An 18051-nucleotide genomic window follows, 5' to 3' on the forward strand; every position below is an offset into this window, starting at 1 on the left:
TTCTATATGGAGTAGTGGTAAGTCGAGAATCAGGACAGAATTCTTGTCCATAAATAGAAAGAATGGAGGGGGGGGCGTTGGGATCTGCGGATTTATCAAAAGGCGGCAGTTATTACATTGATGTTAGACTGGGTCCGCCAGGCTGACTTGAAAAAATGGGTGGCCATGGTGACATTCTTAATGAAGAGGGATAGAAAGCTTCTACCAAATATGCCATTCTTATTAGGAAATGCTTTGCAGGTGTGGGATAGATGGGTGGATACGTTCTAAATTACACAAAGGACAGGTTGTTCTGACCCTATTGTTTGATAACCCAGCCTTCTTACACGGGTTTAAAGACCCAACCTACTTCCAATGCTTGGGAATTGAGAGGGGTAGAATACGAGACCTACTAATAGAAGATCAGCTTGTTGCCATGAACAGATGGGCAGAAGCATTTCCTGAATCAAAAATTGTGTGGCTAGAATACGCCAAGATTAAATCCTTCCTATCTTTATATCTCAAGGCAAATGATATCCGACCCCCTACAGCCATAGAAAAGTTGTTCAGGGGTACAGATACAGGCACTAATCAAAGGTATATCATCTACTGCTAACAATATGTAACCCTGGTAGGACTACTTCTTGAAAAGGGCTACTTTCTTTGTAAAGTAGGAAGAGGAGCTGGGGTGGCCTTGAATGAGGAAGAAGTGGGGAAAATCTGTACACTTTCGTACCAAATGTATTGCTCTGCCAGTGTGAAGAAGAAAATTACAAGATTATCTCTAGATGGAATAGGAACCACTCATTAATGCATAGAGTACTTCTAGAGGTGTCTGACAGGTGCTGGAGGTATAAAATGGAGGGGAGCACCCTGCTTCATATAAAGTGGGGCTGCCCAAGGATTAAGGTCTTTTGGGATAAAGTTTTTGAGATATTTTCAGTGTATGCAGGTTGTTATTTAAGGCTGGGGTTTTGATATTCTGCCTGACGGCAGTAAGATTGGTGTTCCCTAGATATTGGCGTAGAGAATAAACTCCCTCTCTCAGACAATGGTTTTTTGAATTAGCAGCCATTGAGAGAGCTGAGAAGTGGATGGCAGTGGCACATGGCCAAATAGACTTGTATAACCAGACTTTGAGTAAGTTGCTGGCCTTCACAGAAACACCAGAGTTTCTTTGGACACTCATATGCGCGTGGTGGAGGGGAGTCTCCTTGGTTTTTCCTTTCCTTCCTGTTTTTTTTTTTTTTTTACCTGGGGAAACTTGGTGTTCAGATTCCTTGGAGGAGAGGCGCTAAAAGTTTATTGTGAACTGGAGCCAAAGATCTTAGGGGACTATGAGAAAGTCAGGACAGAGATCCTGACTCGAGTGAGAGTAAGCCAAGCTACAAGAGTGCAGTCTGCACAGCGGCCTAACAGTGATGCTGGATATAAAGTTGCAGAGCTACTTGATAAGCAAGTGTATATGGTAGCTGGGGTTAAAAAATTATGAGACTGTACATAAGAGTAATTGGACTGTGCATAAAAATGCTGAGACTGAGAGTGGTTTTTCCCTAGTTGACTATGTGAACTCGGTTCAGGGTGGCTGACACCTATGTCCAGTTGCAAAACCATGTGAGGGTGGGGGACCCCTCATGAGTTCTGAAAACTGTTCACACTCTGCAGGTTGGATTTAAAGTCTGGTGAACAGAGATTGGCGCATGCAGTGCCGAGGCGAAATCTTACACAAAAGACTGTGTGTGAGAGTAGGTAGACTGTGGACTCAGGAAAGCCTGAAAAGTTTAATGGTGGACTAAATTTCAATGAATATTTTTTTCCCCCATGAACTGCTACAGGATGATATGAACTGTACTAGGAATTTTGAACTTGTGCAATGTTATGCGTGACATCATCTGAAGCCATACAGGGGAGAACTTCCTCCCTCACTCTGCTACACACAGCCCAGAGCAGTTCAGTGTGTGAGATGAGCTCTGATTGGATAAGGCTGAGGGGGGTCAGCATTTCCTGAGTTTGGACTTCTGCCAGACCAGCAGGAGTCCAAAGTCTGTGCAAAAGATGGGGGAAAATGTGCTCTTGACAAGTAGGGAGACACCTAGTGCCAGCTTTTTTAAACACAAATAAAACGTACTCATACTCCTTGACAAAGCCGGTCACGGTGAAACGCGTTGGAGGTGATTGCAGGGACGTGGAACCCATCCTCTTTTTACATGTGGGGTCAAGTATTTACATTCTGACACCTTTACTTTTAGCACCTTATTTTTTGGTTTCTTGCACTGTTTTTTCCTTTTTTATATCTATTGTATACACGTATATTTCTGTGTTGCACATTGCACTTTATGCATTTTTATCTTTAAGGTTAAATACACTTGTTATGCTTTAAATTGAGTGTCACATTGCACGTATATTTTTTTAGCAAAAGGTGCTTTTATGATCCATTGGTGATCAGCTGACCCCGACATTTACGTCTTCCTTCTTTACAACTTTTTTTATATCCTTTTCCCGTCCCTGCTATCCTTTGCATTTTTTAAGTTCATTTATTTACATATATATATATAAAATATATTTTTTAAATAATTATACACATTATCAAATTGCGCTAATGATTACTATTTTTATGTATGTTATATAGCTATATATTATTACCAACTTTTCTTGCTTGTGTATGATATATGTATTTTTTGAAAAATAAAATCATATTTATTAAATTTTATGGTTATTGATTTATCAGATTAATATATTTTCTATTCATTTTATTATATACATTTTTTACTTTTGGTGGGTTTACCCTATACGCTGTAGTGGCGTATTTATAGGTTATTTAGTGGTTGTTTTGGGTTTTCCCCAATTTTATTTAGACCACAGTATATAGGACTTTTTTAGGTTGTTGTTATAAATTTGATTCCGAGACAGTTTTTTCGTGACATATTCTACTTTATGGTAGTGGTAAATTTTTGTCGATACTTGCATCATTTCTTGGTGAAAAATTCCAAAATTTGATGAAAATTTAGCATTTTTCGAACTTTGAAGCTCTCTGCTTGTAATGAAAATAGACATTCCAAATAAATTATATATTGATTCACAAATACAATATGTCTACTTTATATTTGCATCATAAAGTTGACATGTTTTTACTTTTGGAAGACATCAGAGGGCTTCAAAGTTCAGCAGCAATTTTTCACAAAATTTTCAAAATCGGAATTTTTCAGGGACCAGTTCAGGTTTGAAGGGGATTTGAAGGGCCTTCATATTAGAAATACCCCACAAATGACCCAATTATAAAAACTGCACCCCTCAAAGTATCCAACATGACAATCAGTAAGTTTGTTAACCCTTTAGGTGTTTCACAGGAATAGCAGCAAAGTGAAGGAGAAAATTCAAAATCTTCATTTTTTACACTCGCATGTTCTTGTAGACCCAGTTTTTGAATTTTAACAAGTGGTAATAGGAGAAAAAGACTCCAAAAATTTGTAACCCATTTTCTCTCGAGTAAGGAAATACCTCATATGTGTATGTAAAGTGTTCGGCGGGCGCAGTAGAGGGCTCAGAAGGGAAGGAGCAACAATGGGATTTTGGAGAGTGAATTTTGCTGAAATGGTTTTTGGGGGGCATGTCACATTTAGGAAGCCCCTATGCTGCCAGAGCAGCAGAAAACCCCACATGGCATACCATTTTGGAAACTACACCCCTCAAGGCACGTAACAAGGGGTCCAGTGAGCCTTAATACAGGTGTTTGACGACTTTTCGTTGAAATCAGATGTGTAAATGAAAAAAAAGTTTTTTTTTACTAAAGAGCAGTTTCTTCCTCAAATTTACCATTTTTACAAAGGGTTATGGGAGAGAATGCCCCCCAAAATTTGTACCCCATCTCTTCTGAATATGGAAATACCCCATGTTAGGACGTAAAATGCTGTGCGGGCGAAATACAATGCTCAGAAGAGGAGGAGCGCCATTGAGCTTTTGGAAAGAGAATTCGTTTGGAATGGTAGTCAGGGGCCATGTGCGTTTACAAAGCCCCCTGTGGTGCCAGAACAGTGGACCCCCCCACATGTGACCCCATTTTGGAAACTACACCCCTCACAGAATTTAATAAGGGGTGCAGTGAGTATTTACACCCCACTGGCGTTTGACAGATCTTTGGAACAGTAGACTGTGCAAATGAAAAATAAAATTTTTCATTTTCACGGACCACTGTTCCAAAAATCTGTCAGACACATGTGGGGCGTAAATGCTCACTGTACCCCTTATTACATTACACGAGGGGTGTAGTTTCCAAAATGGGGTCACATGTGTGGGGGGGGGGGGGGGGGGGTCCATTGTTCTGGCACTATGGGGCTTTGTAAACTCATGTGGCCTTCAATTCCGGACACATTTTCTCTTCAAAATCCCAATGGCGCTCCTTCTCTTCTGAGCATTGTAGTGCGCCCGCCGAGCACTTTACATCCACATATGGGGTATGTTCTTACTCAGAAGAATTGGGGTTACAAATTTTGGGGGGATTTTTTTCCTATTTTCCCTTGTGAAAATGAAAAATTTAGGGTAACACCAGCATTTTAGTGAAAACATTTTTTTTTTTCATTTTCCCATCCAAATTTTATGAAAATTCGTCAAACAACGGTGTTCAGGCTCACTATACCCCTTGTTACGTTCCGTGGGGGGGGGGGGGGGGGGGGGGGGGTGGTTTCCAAAATGGGGTGACAGTACACAAACAGGCTGGTGTAACCCCCAACTTTTCCTTTTCATAAGGGGTAAAAGGAGAAAAAGCCCCCCAAAATTTGTAGTGCAATTTCTCCCGATTACGGAAATACCCCATATGTGGTCCTAAACTGTTTCCTTGAAATACGACAGGGCTCTGAAGTGAGAGAGCGCCATGCGCATTTGAGGACTAAATTAGGAATTGCATAGGGGTGGACATAGGGGTATTCTACGCCAGTGATTCCCAAACAGGGTGCCTCCAGCTGTTGCTTAACTCCTAGCATGCCTGGACAGTCAGTGGCTGTCCAGAAATGCTGGGAGTTGTTGTTTTGCAACAGCTGGAGGCTCCGTTTTGGAAACACTGCCGTACAATACGTTTTTCATTTTTATTGGGGGGGGGGGGGGGACAGTGTAAGGGGGTGTATATGTAGTGTTTTACTCTTTATTATGTGTTAGTGTAGTGTTTTTAGGGTACATTCGCACTGGCGTGTTACGGTGAGTTTCCCGCTAGGAGTTTGAGCTGCGCCGAAAAATTTGCCGCAGACCAAACTTGAAGCAGGAAACTTACTGTAAACCTGCCAGTGTGAATGTACCCTGTACATTCACATGGGGGGGGGGGGGGGGACACAAACCTCCAGCTGTTTCAAAACCACAACTCCCAGCATGCACTGACAGTGCATGCTGGGAGTTGTACTTTTGCAACAGCTGGAGACACACTGGTTGGAAAACCTTCAGTTAGGTTCTGTTACCTAACAGTATTTTCCAACCAGTGTGCCTCCAGCTGTGGCAAAACTACAACTCCCAGCATGTACTGACATACCGTGCATGCTGGGAGTTGTACTTTTGCAACAGCTGGAGACACACTGGTTGGAAAACCTTCAGTTAGGTTCTGTTACCTAACAGTATTTTCCAACCAGTGTGCCTCCAGCTGTGGCAAAACTACAACTCCCAGCATGTACTGACATACCGTGCATGCTGGGAGTTGTAGTTTTGCAACAGCTGGAGGCACACTGGTTGGAAAACCTTCAGTTAGGTTCTGTTACCTAACTCAGAATTTTCCAACCAGTGTGCCTCCAGCTGTTGCAAAACTACAACTTCCAGCATGTACTAATCGCCGAAGGGCATGCTGGGAGATGTAGTTATGCAACAGCTGGAGGTTACGCAACTACAACTCCCAGCATGGTGAGACAGCTGTTTGGGCATGCTGGGATTTGCAGTTTTGCAACATCTGGAGGGCTTCAGTTTATAGACCACTGCACAGTGATTTCCAAACTGTGACCCTCCAGATGTTGCAAAACTACAAATCCCAGCATGCCCAGACAGCAAAGAGCTGTTTGAGCATGCTAGGAGTTGTAGTTTTGCAAGATCTGGAGGGATACAGTTTAGAGACCACTATATAGTGGTCTCAAACTGCAGCCCTCCAGCTGTTGCAAAACTACATATTCCAGCATGCCCAAACAGCAAACAGCTGTCTGGGCATGCTGGGAGTTGTAGTTTTGCAACATCTGGAGGGCTACAGTCTCATACTGTAGCCCTCCAGATGTTGCTAGGCAACTTACCGGCTTCTGTAGGATCCAGGGAGCTGTTCTCTTCTGCCGCCCGTGCCGATCTCCGTCGCCGCCCGTCGATCACCGTCGCCTGCAGCCTCCGGAGGGTAAGTGGACCTTCGGCGTTCGGTCCCCGTCGTTTCCCCGTCCTGCCCCGCCTATTGTGGGTGGGCAGGACGGGGAAAACTAAAGTAAACCCCTCCGCCACCGATCTGCTATTGGTGGTCACGTCTAGACCACCAATAGCAGAGATAGGAGGGGTGGCACCCCTGCCACCTCACTCCTATCGCTTCAGGGGGATCGTAGTTGTCTTAGACACCCGCGATCCCCCTTCTATTCCGGGTCACCATAGACCCGTAATCGGCGCAAATCGCAAGTGTGAATTTACTTGCGATTTGCGCCGATCGCCGACATGGGGGGTCTAATGACCCCCCTGGGCATTTGCACGGGGTGCCTGCTGATAGATATCAGCAGTCACCACGGTCCGGTCCCCGCCCGGCGGGGACTGAAATTCCCACGGGCGTATGGATACGCCCTTTGTCCTTAAGTACCAGGACGCAAGGGCGTATGCATACGCCCTTCGTCCCCAACAGGTTAATAACATTCCAAAAATAAATTTGATAAAAAATGTATTAAAAAGTTTTACATATGCAAATGTGGTATCAATAAAAAGTACAGATCACAGAGCAAAAAATGAGCCCTCATACCGCCGCTTATACGAAAAAAAAGTTATAGGTCAGCAAAATAGAGGGAATTTAAATGTACTAATTTGGTTAAAAAGTTTGTGATTTGTTAAAATCAGTACAATAATAGAAAAGTATGTAATCATGGGTATCATTTTAATTGACCCACAGAATAAAGAACACATGTCCTTTTTACCATAAAGTGTACAGCGTGAAAACAAAACCTTCAAAATTTGCTAAATTGCTGTTTTCTTTTCAATTTCCCCACACACTTAGTATTTTTTTGGTTGCGCCATACATTTTATGGTAAAGTGAGTGATGTCATTACATAGGACAACTGGTCACACAAAAAACAAGCCCTCATACTTGTCTGTGGATGAAAATATAAAAGAGTTATGATTTTTAGAAGTCCTTAAGGCCTTAAAGGGTTAAAAAGGAAGTCAGACAGTGTAGTATGTACTCTGGCTGTGAGGGAGAGGCAAGAGGTCCTTGCAAAGAGCACACAACCAGGCACTGTGAGTGACCCACACCAGTAAAGTGGACTGTGAAAAGTTGTGGTAACGCAGGTGAAGTGTTAGTTCTCCTGTATGAGACAGACAAGGGGTATAAGAACAAAAGGCAAGAGGCCACAAACGCTGTGTGTGAACAGTGAGTAAAGGTTGCTGGACGCACGTTTTAACTGGCAGAGAAAAGCCCTCCAGTTGATAGTCAAGGCATGCTGTATTGTACAGTTAGCAGCAAGATGGCCTAGGTTTTTATTTTAATTCCTGTGTTATGTTTTTGTTTATCCTGCAACCTATCTAATAAAGCTGGCAAGGAGCCAGACTTGTATGAGGAAATTATTGTTTGCCTACTGAATGAAGTAAAAACGGATCCTTTTGGCTGTGGCAAAGGAGGGTCCCAGAGCTAACACCAGCGAGAATGTTAACAGTATGTTCACACATGTGTAATTTTGCTGCAGATCTGCTGCAGATTTTACTGCCCACTGACTTCAATAGGAAGGAAAATCTACTCCAACAAATCTGCAGCAGAAAATATGCATGTGTTAACATACCCTTACTGTTATATCCTTTTTCCTCAAACTTGTAATACATTTCCTTTGCAACTTTTTTTGTAGTCATCCAATTTATCACAGTTGCACCTAATTCTAAGAAATGTGTCATTCCAATACAGGTAAATGCATACTGGCAAATGGCAAATTATTTTCAAAGTAAAAAAATTGCTGTTGTTGGGTTTATACAATGTTGCAAATGTATACTCCTACAGTTAACCTATATTTCACCTACATTTATTATAAAAATACTTCTTTACAATTAGCTCACAGTGTTAGAAATCCTCTCAGGGGAGGGGGCGGCGATCATGGTAAGTGGTCTTGGCTATGGAGAACCAGTTTGGAGACCACTGTGCAGTGGTCTCTAAACTTAAGCCCTCCAGATCTTGCAAAACTACAATTCCCAGCATGCCCAGACAGCAAACAGCTGTCTGGGCATGCTGGGAGTTGTAGTTGTGTGCCTCCAGCTGTTGCATAACTACAACTCTCAGCATGCCCTTTGGCTGTCAGTACATGCTGGAAGTTCTAGTTTTGCAACAGCTGTAGGTACACTGGTTGGAAAACACTAAGTTAGGTGCTGTTACCTAAACACAGTGTTTCCCAACCCATGTGGATATATGGGAAATTAAATTTTGTGGATCACTCTTCCCGGGGGACTTATGAGTAAATTAAGAATATTACCCTTCATATATTGGTTTCATATTGGTTGGTTTAAACACTACTTACACACACCCTATACAGTTATTGCCCTCCCCTAATAAAAATTAAAAACGTTTTGTACGGCAGGGTTTCCAAAACGGAGCCTCCAGCTGTTGCAAAACAACTACTCCCGCAATTGCCAGACAGCCATAGACTGTCCAGGTATGCTGGGAGTTTTGCAACAGCTGGAAGCACCCTGTTTTGGAAACATTGCCGTAGGGTATTTTTGGTGAAGGAGGCAAACGCCATGCTTGCATCCAAGTCTGCCCCTATGCAAATCCCTAATTTATGCCTCAAATGCACTCCAGAGTAGTGTCTCACTCCAGAGTCCTGTCGTATTTCAAGGCAACAGTTTAGTTCCACATATGGGGTATTTCCGTACTTGGGAGAAATTGTTCTAAAAATTTTGTGGGGCTTCTTCTCCTTTTACCCCTTATGAAAAGGAAAAGTTGGGGGCTACACTAGCATGTTAGTGAAAAAAAATAAAATTTTATACAGTAACATGCTGGTGTTGCACAAGAGGTAAAAGGAAAAAAAGACCCCCAAAATTTTGACGGAAGTACAGAAATACGCCACATGTGGACGTGGGCGCACAACAGGGCTCAGGAGTGAGAGCGCACCATGTACATTTGAGGCCTAAATTAGTGATTTGGAAACTACTACCCTCAAGAAATATTTCAAGGGGTACAGTGAGCCTAAACACCCCACAGGTGTTTGAGGACCTTTCGTTAAATTGGGATGTTAAAATGAAAAATTAAATTTTTTTACTATAATGCTAGTTTTACCCCAAATCTTTAATTTTCACAAGGAGTAATAAGAGAAAAAGCCCCCAAAATCTGTAACCCCATTTCTTCTGAGTAAGGAAATGGATGTAAAGTGCTCTATGGGCGCACTACAATGCTCAGAAGAGAGGGAGCAAAATTTGTTTTTTTGTAGAGAGAATTTGGCTGGAATTGAAGGCCATGTGCTTTTCCAAAGCCCCCATGCTGCCAGAATGGTAGACCCCCACATATGACCCCATTTCGGAAACCACACCCCTCATGGGGTGCAGTGTGGAATTTACACCCCACAGGTGTCTGACAGATTTTTTGAACAGTGGTCCGTGAAAATGAAAAATGTATTTTGTATTTGCTCAGCCCACTGTTCTAAAGATCTGTCAAACACCAGAGGGGTGTGAATGCTCATTGCACCCCTTATTACATTCCATGAGGGGTGTAGTTTCCAAAATGGTGTCACATATGAGGGGTTTCCTCTGTTCTGGCACAATGGGGGCTTTGTAAACGCACATGGCCCCCGACTTCTATTCCAACCAAATTGTCTCTCCAAAAGCTCAATGTCGCTCATTCTCTTCTGAACCCTGTGGTTTGCCCGCAGAGCACCTTACATCCACATATGGGGTATTTCCATGCTCAGAAGAAATGGGGTTAAAATTTTTCATTTTCACGTTCAACTTTAACGAAAATATGCACATCTACATATGAGGTATTGCCATTCTTGAAAGAAGTTGGGTTACAAATTTTGTGGGGGTTTGTCTATTTTTACCCCTTGTAAAATGAAAAATAAAAAAAATGGGGCTACATGAACATGTTAGTGTAAAAAATTTAGATTTTGAGTTTTCTTTTCCACTTTGCTGCTATTCCTGTGAAACACCTAAAGGGTTAAACTTTCTAAATGTCATTTTGAATACTTTCAGGGGTGCAGTTTTATTTTATTTTTTTTTTATAATGGGGTCCATTATGGGGAATTTCTTACAGAAAGGCCCCTAAATTCCCCTTCAAACAACTGGTCCCTGAAAAATTCAGATTTTGAATTTCGCATGAAAATTTGGAAAACTGCTGCTTTACTTTGCAGCCCTCTAATGTCTTCAAAAAGTAAAAACTTGTCAACTTTATGATACCAAAAATGTAAACCTATTGTATGTGTGAATCAATGTATAATTTATTTGGTATGACCATTTTCCTTACAAGCAGAGTTTCAAAGCTGGAAAAGTGCAACATTTTCAAATTTTTCAATACAGGTGAGAAGTGAAGAAAAAACGGAGCACAGACTTTTAGTTGCAGACGATCAGGAACTTCTTTATTGAAGTCTTGGGGACACCGTGTGTTGGGGAGCAGGACGCCGGACTGTCCGGCGTCCTGCTCCCCCAACAGATGGTGTCCCCAAGACTTCAATAAAGAAGTTCCTGATCGTCTGCAACTAAAGATTTGTGCTTAGTTTTTTCTTCACTTCTCACCTGTATTGGTATTACCATTGGACTGCTCTGCCCGTGTTAGCACGACCGCACACAGTTGTTTGGGGATGGCCCGACTGAGGATATCCTGATCTGCTGCCACAGACCAGTATACTCCGTCCTACCAGCACGATACTGAGGGAGGGTGCCTGGCCACGCTTCTGTTATGTGAACTAATTTTCATGAAATTTTGGAAGTTTTCACCAAGAAATGATGCAAGTATCGACGAAAATTTACCACTAACATAAAGTACAATATGTCATGAAAAAAAAAACTCTCTCAGATTTGCAGAGGTCAGATTTGCAAAAAATGCTCTCGTCCTTAGGGTCAAAATAGGCTCTGTCCCCATGGGGTTAAAGGGGTACTTTAGTGGATTTTTTTTTTTTTTTTACTTCTACTTAAAAATCTTAATCCTTCCAGTACTTAGCAGTGCTGTATGATCCACAGGAAGTTCTTTTCTTTTTGAATTTCTTTCCAGTCTGACCACAGTGCTCTCTGCGGACACCTCTGTCCCTGTCAGGAACTGCCCAGAGAAGGATAGGTATGCTGTGGGGATTTGCTCCTGCTCTGGACAGTTACTGACATGGACAGAGGTGTCCGTAGAGAGCACTGTAGTCAAACAGAAAAGAAAGTCATAAAGAAAAGAACTTCCTGTGTAGCATACAGCAGCTAATAAGTACTGGAAGGATTACGATTTTTTAAATAGAAGTAATTTACAAATCTACAAAAAGAAAAATAGCCAGCACAACTACCTAATACACTAATTCAATAAATTGATAATGGATCCAGCATGTCACCCAGTCAGAGGCTATATGCCCAGCAGGTGAGTGTTAGGCTCAGAATGTGTGTTAGGGTCCCATCCGAAATGAGGCCACCTCCGCGTGGTGGATGGGGGGGGGGGGGGGACACGTTTTGATCAAAAAGTGCGCTAAGAGCATCCATTTTTGACCAAAAGTGCTGCTGCAACCTTCTTTTTTTTTGTAATTTACAAATCTGTTTAACTTTCTGGCACCAGATGATTTACTGCTGGATTTAAGCTGATTGTTGGCTATAAACCTTCCAGCAGACAATCTAGTGTACATGTTTCATGGTCAGTGTATATTCTAAGCTTTTGTGAGTAGAGCAGTTAGGGCTGAGCTATGTAGCAAAGAAAATTTGTTAGTTTACATGAAATTAATAATGTCTGTATCCCTGGTGGCCTAGGGTAGAGAAGGGGTGGAAGTCAGAATCCCTAGTGATCTAGACACTGAGGGGGTGAACATACAAGGATTCTCAGTGGTCTAGGACAACAAATGTTAATGTCTGAATCCCTGGTGGTTTAGGGCAGTGCCTGTTGCATGGTAAAATGTGCTACTGAAGTGTGTAGTGTGCAAATCTACAGCTACCTGTATGACCTGAACAATGGTAAGGAAATGCTGGGAGCTGGAAAGAGATTGCTGCACTCTCTTTGGATCCTTATTATCTATACTAGCTACAAATACTGCCATAAACTTCGCACCTCATACTGTCACACAATGCACCCCTATAAATAAACTCCTGCTACATACTTTGCCCCTGAATACAATGATGCCACACCTTGGCCCTGATTTACTACTGTAAACCCAACATGTTTTGTTGGGATGTGTGCCAGATTCTGGCGCATTGTGCCCGAAATTCTGTCTGCGCCAGAATTGAAAAAAAAAGACTAACTCTCCATTTTACTGAGAAAACCCCTAAAAAAGGGGCGTGACCACCGGGAAAAGTGGGTGTGGATGATGGAAATGGGCGTGTCCCCGACATTTTCAGTAAAACCCAACATATTTACTAAAGTTTCCACAGAAAATGTAGTGGATCTGAGGAAAACCCCACAGATCAGAGCTTGTGTAAAAAAAGCAAAAAAATTTAGGGAAAGTGTAAGTACCGTTTAAAATTATTGTAGGATATTAAAACCCACAAAGAAAACTACACTCCCCTCTTAGTAAATCAGGGCCCTTGTGTTCCCTGAATATAATACTGCCACATGCTATGCCCTGATCAAATAATGACACCTCTGTGCCACTTTATTTCCTAATGATCATTGCCACTGTGTTACCTAATGAACTGTGGCCAGTAAGAACTGTGTCACTGTGCGCCTAAATTATTGTTTCTCAACCTGTGGCTCTGCTATATAGGCCATAGCAGTAGATCGGGACCCTGGACCGGAGGAGTGGTGGTCGGAGCACTGAAGTGGGGCAGTACACAGACATACAGCCTCCAGCCATACACTGTATATGGCTGAAGGCTGTATGTCTGTGGGGTCCACTACCTACCTAATGTGGGGGAACTACAACCTAATGTGGGGGAAAATATACTGCCAACCAAATGTGGGATAACTACAACCTAATGTGGGGAAACTATACTGCCAACCTAATGTGGGGGAACTACAACCTAATGTGGGGGGAACTATGCTGACAACTTAATGTGGGGGGAACTATGCTGACAACAACCTAATGTGGGGGGAACTATGCTGACAACCTAGTGTGGGGGAACAACGGTAAGGTAACTTTTATCACGGTAGAGGGGTAGTCTTATATGGCGAGTATATCCCAAACTCTATATTTTAACTGTAAAAGTTGGGGGTCGTCTTATACGGCCAGTAGTCTTATACACCGGAAAATACGGTACTCATAGATGGATTTCTGTGGGTTTCATTGCTGTTAGGATATCTACAGCATGCTCCTGGAGAAGACGTTCATCCAGTTTGGTTTGATTAATGAACAATTTGATGACGTAGATGTACAGGGCTGCAGATTTATTAGACCCTTCTTTTCTCTTTCCAGTGGGCAGTTTTAAATTAATGTCAGTTGAATCACAACGTTCCCCTTTACTAAACTTCCCCCTCTTTGTTGTTTCTCCATTTAGCTCCACTACCTTCTCATTAACTTGTTTTAATAGGCATACTTAACACTTAACACCATGTTGTACTTTACAAATTATTTTTTTTTTTTACTTACTAATTTGAGGCTTTTTTCCAGTATGTGCCAAGTTGGTTCCATCACTTCAAACATCATGTAATACTGGATGTTCTGTACAAAATTTAACATCCTCTGACGGAGAGTAAATGCCCCAGCAAACCTGAAACCATGAGAAAAAGGGTAAAATGATCTGGAAGGCTGAAGATAGAAGGTTGAATACTTTTAACTAGCTGACAAAGATGCTGGCTATTCAACTATCACATGGCCGGAGATGCAGGTAAAGATGGATTCTGCCATCACTAGTGTTTATTTCTCTCTACATATATTATTATCCAACCCTTCAATGTGTATCTTAACATTGCTGCCTTCCCTGCTTTTCTGACCCCCTAAGGACACAGGGTATTTTCATTTTTGCACTTTTGTTGTTTTCACCTTACCATCTAAAAAATCATAATGCTTTAAATTTTCCACCAACAGACCCATTTGAGGACTTGTTTTTTTTTCTTTGCACCATCATTTCACAAAATTGTGGGGCAAAATTGAAACAAACCCCACCAAAATTGAAACAAACCTCACAGGTCAGTGCTGGTAACACATCATGTAATGTACTGAACTGGCTTAATGTAGAGATGGTACAAGGTAAGTTAAGTGATATAAATGTAAGCAAATCCCCAGGACCGGATGGACTACACCCAAGAGTTCTTAGAGAGGTAAGTTCAGTAATATCTGTACCCCTGTTCATGATATTTAGAGATTCTCTGGTGTCTGGTATTGTGCCAAGGGACTGGCGCAAGGCGAATGTGGTGCCAATCTTCAAAAAGGGCTCTAGGTCTTCCCCAGGAAACTATAGACCGGTAAGTTTAACGTGCATTGTGGGTAAATTGTTTGAAGGACTTATAAGGGATTACATACAGGAATACATAGGGGATAATTGTATTATAAGTGATAGCCAGCATGGGTTTACTAAGGATAGAAGTTGTCAAACCAATCTAATTTGCTTTTATGAAGAGGTGAGTAGAAGCCTTGACAGAGGAATGGCTGTGGATATAGTGTTTCTGGATTTTGCTAAAGCATTTGATACTGTCCCTCATAGACGTCTGACAGGTAAGTTAAGGTCTTTGGGTTTGGAAATGTTAGTTTGTAACTGGATTGAACACTGGCTCATGGATCGTACCCAGAGAGTGGTGGTCAATGATTCGTACTCTGATTGGTCCCCGGTTATTAGTGGTGTACCCCAAGGTTCTGTACTGGGCCCGCTGTTGTTTAATTTATTTATTAATGATATAGAGGATGGTATTAACAGCTCTGTTTCTATCTTTGCAGATGACACCAAGCTTTGTAGCACAGTACAGTCTATAGAGGATGTGCATAAGTTACAAGATGACTTGGATAGACTAAGTGTCTGGGCATCCACTTGGCAAATGAGGTTCAATGTGGATAAATGTAAAGTTATGCATCTGGGTACTAATAACCTGCATGCATCGTATGTCTTAGGGGGGATTAAACTGTCAGAGTCACTGGTAGAGAAGGATCTGGGTGTACTTGTAGATCACAGACTACAGAATAGCATGCAATGTCAGGCTGCTGCTTCCAAAGCCGGCAGGATATTGTCATGTATCAAAAGAGGCATGGACTCAAGGGACAGGGACGTACCGTATATACTCGAGTATAGGCCGAGTTTTTCAGCACGATTTTTCGTGCTGAAAACACCCCCCTCGGCTTATACTCGAGTGAACTCCCCCACCCGCAGTGGTCTTCAACCTGCGGACCTCCAGAGGTTTCAAAACTACAACTCCCAGCAAGCCCGGGCAGCCATCGGCTGTCCGGGCTTGCTGGGAGTTGTAGTTTTGAAACCTCCGGAGGTCCGCAGGTTGAAGACCACTGCGGCCTTCAACATCATCCAGCCCCCTCTCACCCCCTTTAGTTCTGAGTACTCACCTCCGCTCGGCGCTGGTCCGGTCCTGCAGGACTGTCCGGTGAGGAGGTGGTCCGGTGGGATAGTGTTCCGGGCTGCTATCTTCACCGGGGAGGCCTCTTCTAAGCGCTTCGGGCCCGGCCTCAGAATAGTCACGTTGCCGTGACAACGACGCAGAGGTGCGTTCATTGCCAACGTAATTCTGCGTCATTGTCAAGGCAACGCCTCTATTCCGGGCCGGAAGCGCGGAGAAGAGGCGCCCCCGGTGAAGATAGCAGCCCGGACCACCTCCTCACCGGACCACCTCCTCACCGGACAGCCCTGCAGGACCGGACCAGCGCCGAGCGGAGGTGAGTACTCAGAACTAAAGGGGGTGAGAGGGGGCTGGATGATGTTGAAGGCCGCAGTGGTCTTCAACCTGCGGACCTCCGGAGCGGAGGTTTCAAAACTACAACTCCCAGCAAGCCCGGACAGCCGATGGCTGCCCGGGCTTGCTGGGAGTTGTAGTTTTGAAACCTCTGGAGGTCCGCAGGTTGAAGACCACTGAGGGCGAATGATGAGAAGAGGATGATGAAGGGGGGGTGTGGGATGATAAGGGGATGATGAAGGGGGGGTGTGGGATGATAAGGGGATGATGAAGGGGGGGTGTGGGATGATGACAAGGGGATGATGAAGGGGGGATGTGTGGGATGATGACAAGGGGATGATGAAGGGGGGATGTGTGGGATGATAAGGGGATGATGAAGGGGGGATGTGCGGGATGATAAGGGGATGATGAAGGGGGGATGTGTGGGATGATGACAAGGGGATGATGAAGGGGGGATGTGTGGGATGATAAGGGGATGATGAAGGGGGGATGTGCGGGATGATAAGGGGATGATGAAGGGGGGATGTGCGGGATGATAAGGGGATGATGAAGGGGGGATGTGTGGGATGATGACAAGGGGATGATGAAGGGGGGATGTGTGGGATGATAAGGGGATGATGAAGGGGGGATGTGTGGGATGATAAGAGGATGATGAAGGGGGGATGTGTGGGATGATGACAAAGGGGATGATGATGAGGATGTTAATGACGGGTCTGGATGATGACAGGGGGGGATGAGGTATTTCCCACCCTAGGCTTATACTCGAGTCAATAACTTTTCCTGGGATTTTGGGTTGAAATTAGGGGTCTCGGCTTATACTCGGGTCGGCTTATACTCGAGTATATACGGTAATACTCCCCCTTAGTAAATCATTGGTACGGCCTTACCTGGAATATGCTGTTCAGTTTTGGGCACCTGTCCATAAAAGGGACACTGCGGAGTTGGAAAGGGTGCAGAGACGCGCGACTAAACTAATATGGGGAATGGAACATCTTAGCTATGAGGAGCGATTAAAGGAGTTACAATTGTTTAGTCTTGAGAAGAGACGTTTAAGGGGGGATATGATAAACGTATATAAGTATATTAATGGCCCATACAAAAAATATGGAGAAAAACTGTTCCAGGTTAAACCCCCCCAAAGGACGAGGGGGCACTCCCTCCGTCTGGAGAAGAAAAAGTTTAGTCTCAAGGGGCGACACGCCTTCTTTACCATGAGAACTGTGAACTTATGGAACAGTCTACCTCAGGAACTGGTCACAGCAGGAACAATTAACAGCTTTAAAACAGGATTAGATACATTCCTGGAACAAAATAAGATTAATGCTTATGAAGAAATATAAAATCTCATCCCTTCCCCAATATCGCGCCACACCCCTACCCCTTAATTCCCTGGTTGAACTTGATGGACATATGTCTTTTTTCGACCGTACTAACTATGTAACTATGTAACTATTTTGTAGCCCGAGGGCTTCCGTTTCGACACAGTGCACTTTTCGGTAAAATTACACATTATTCTTTAGGTCCATACGGTTACAACAACACCCAAATTATATAGGTTTTATTTTACTTCATTTAACCCCTTCATGACCCAGTGATTTTTTTTTTCTATTTCTTTTGGCTCACATTCTAAGACCCATAACTTTCTTATTTCACCACTGACAAAGTTGTATTAGGGCTTCTTATTTGCGGGACAAGTTGTACATTTCATTGGCGTACTGTACATGTTTATTTTTTACAGTGTTTTATTTGAACAATGGAAAAGGAGGGTGATATGAACTTTTATTAGGGGGAGGATTTTTTTTATATTTTTAAAAACTATTTACATTTTTTTTTTTTAAACATTTTTTTGCCATGGCTGACTGGGGCATAGGAGCACCAATTTGATGGTGAGGAGGCAGGTAAGGGCCCTCCCGTTGTCCCCTCAGCTGATCTGGACACGATTTTACCGTGACCAT

General features: G+C 43.1%; 1 protein-coding gene across 2 annotated transcripts in view; it reads right to left on the reverse strand.

Annotated features, from left to right (window-relative positions):
• Nucleotides 1-18051, reverse strand: part of TUBGCP2 (tubulin gamma complex associated protein 2) — a 104441-nt gene that overhangs the window by 19089 nt on the left and 67301 nt on the right. For both annotated transcript variants that reach the window (XM_056531204.1, XM_056531206.1), the window contains exon 14: nt 13854-13974. In XM_056531204.1, the coding sequence (XP_056387179.1) occupies nt 13854-13974 (121 nt within the window). The remainder of the gene's footprint in view (nt 1-13853; nt 13975-18051) is intronic.

Source organism: Hyla sarda, chromosome 7 (assembly GCF_029499605.1).
Source record: "Hyla sarda isolate aHylSar1 chromosome 7, aHylSar1.hap1, whole genome shotgun sequence".
Classification (NCBI taxonomy): Eukaryota; Metazoa; Chordata; class Amphibia; order Anura; family Hylidae; genus Hyla; species Hyla sarda.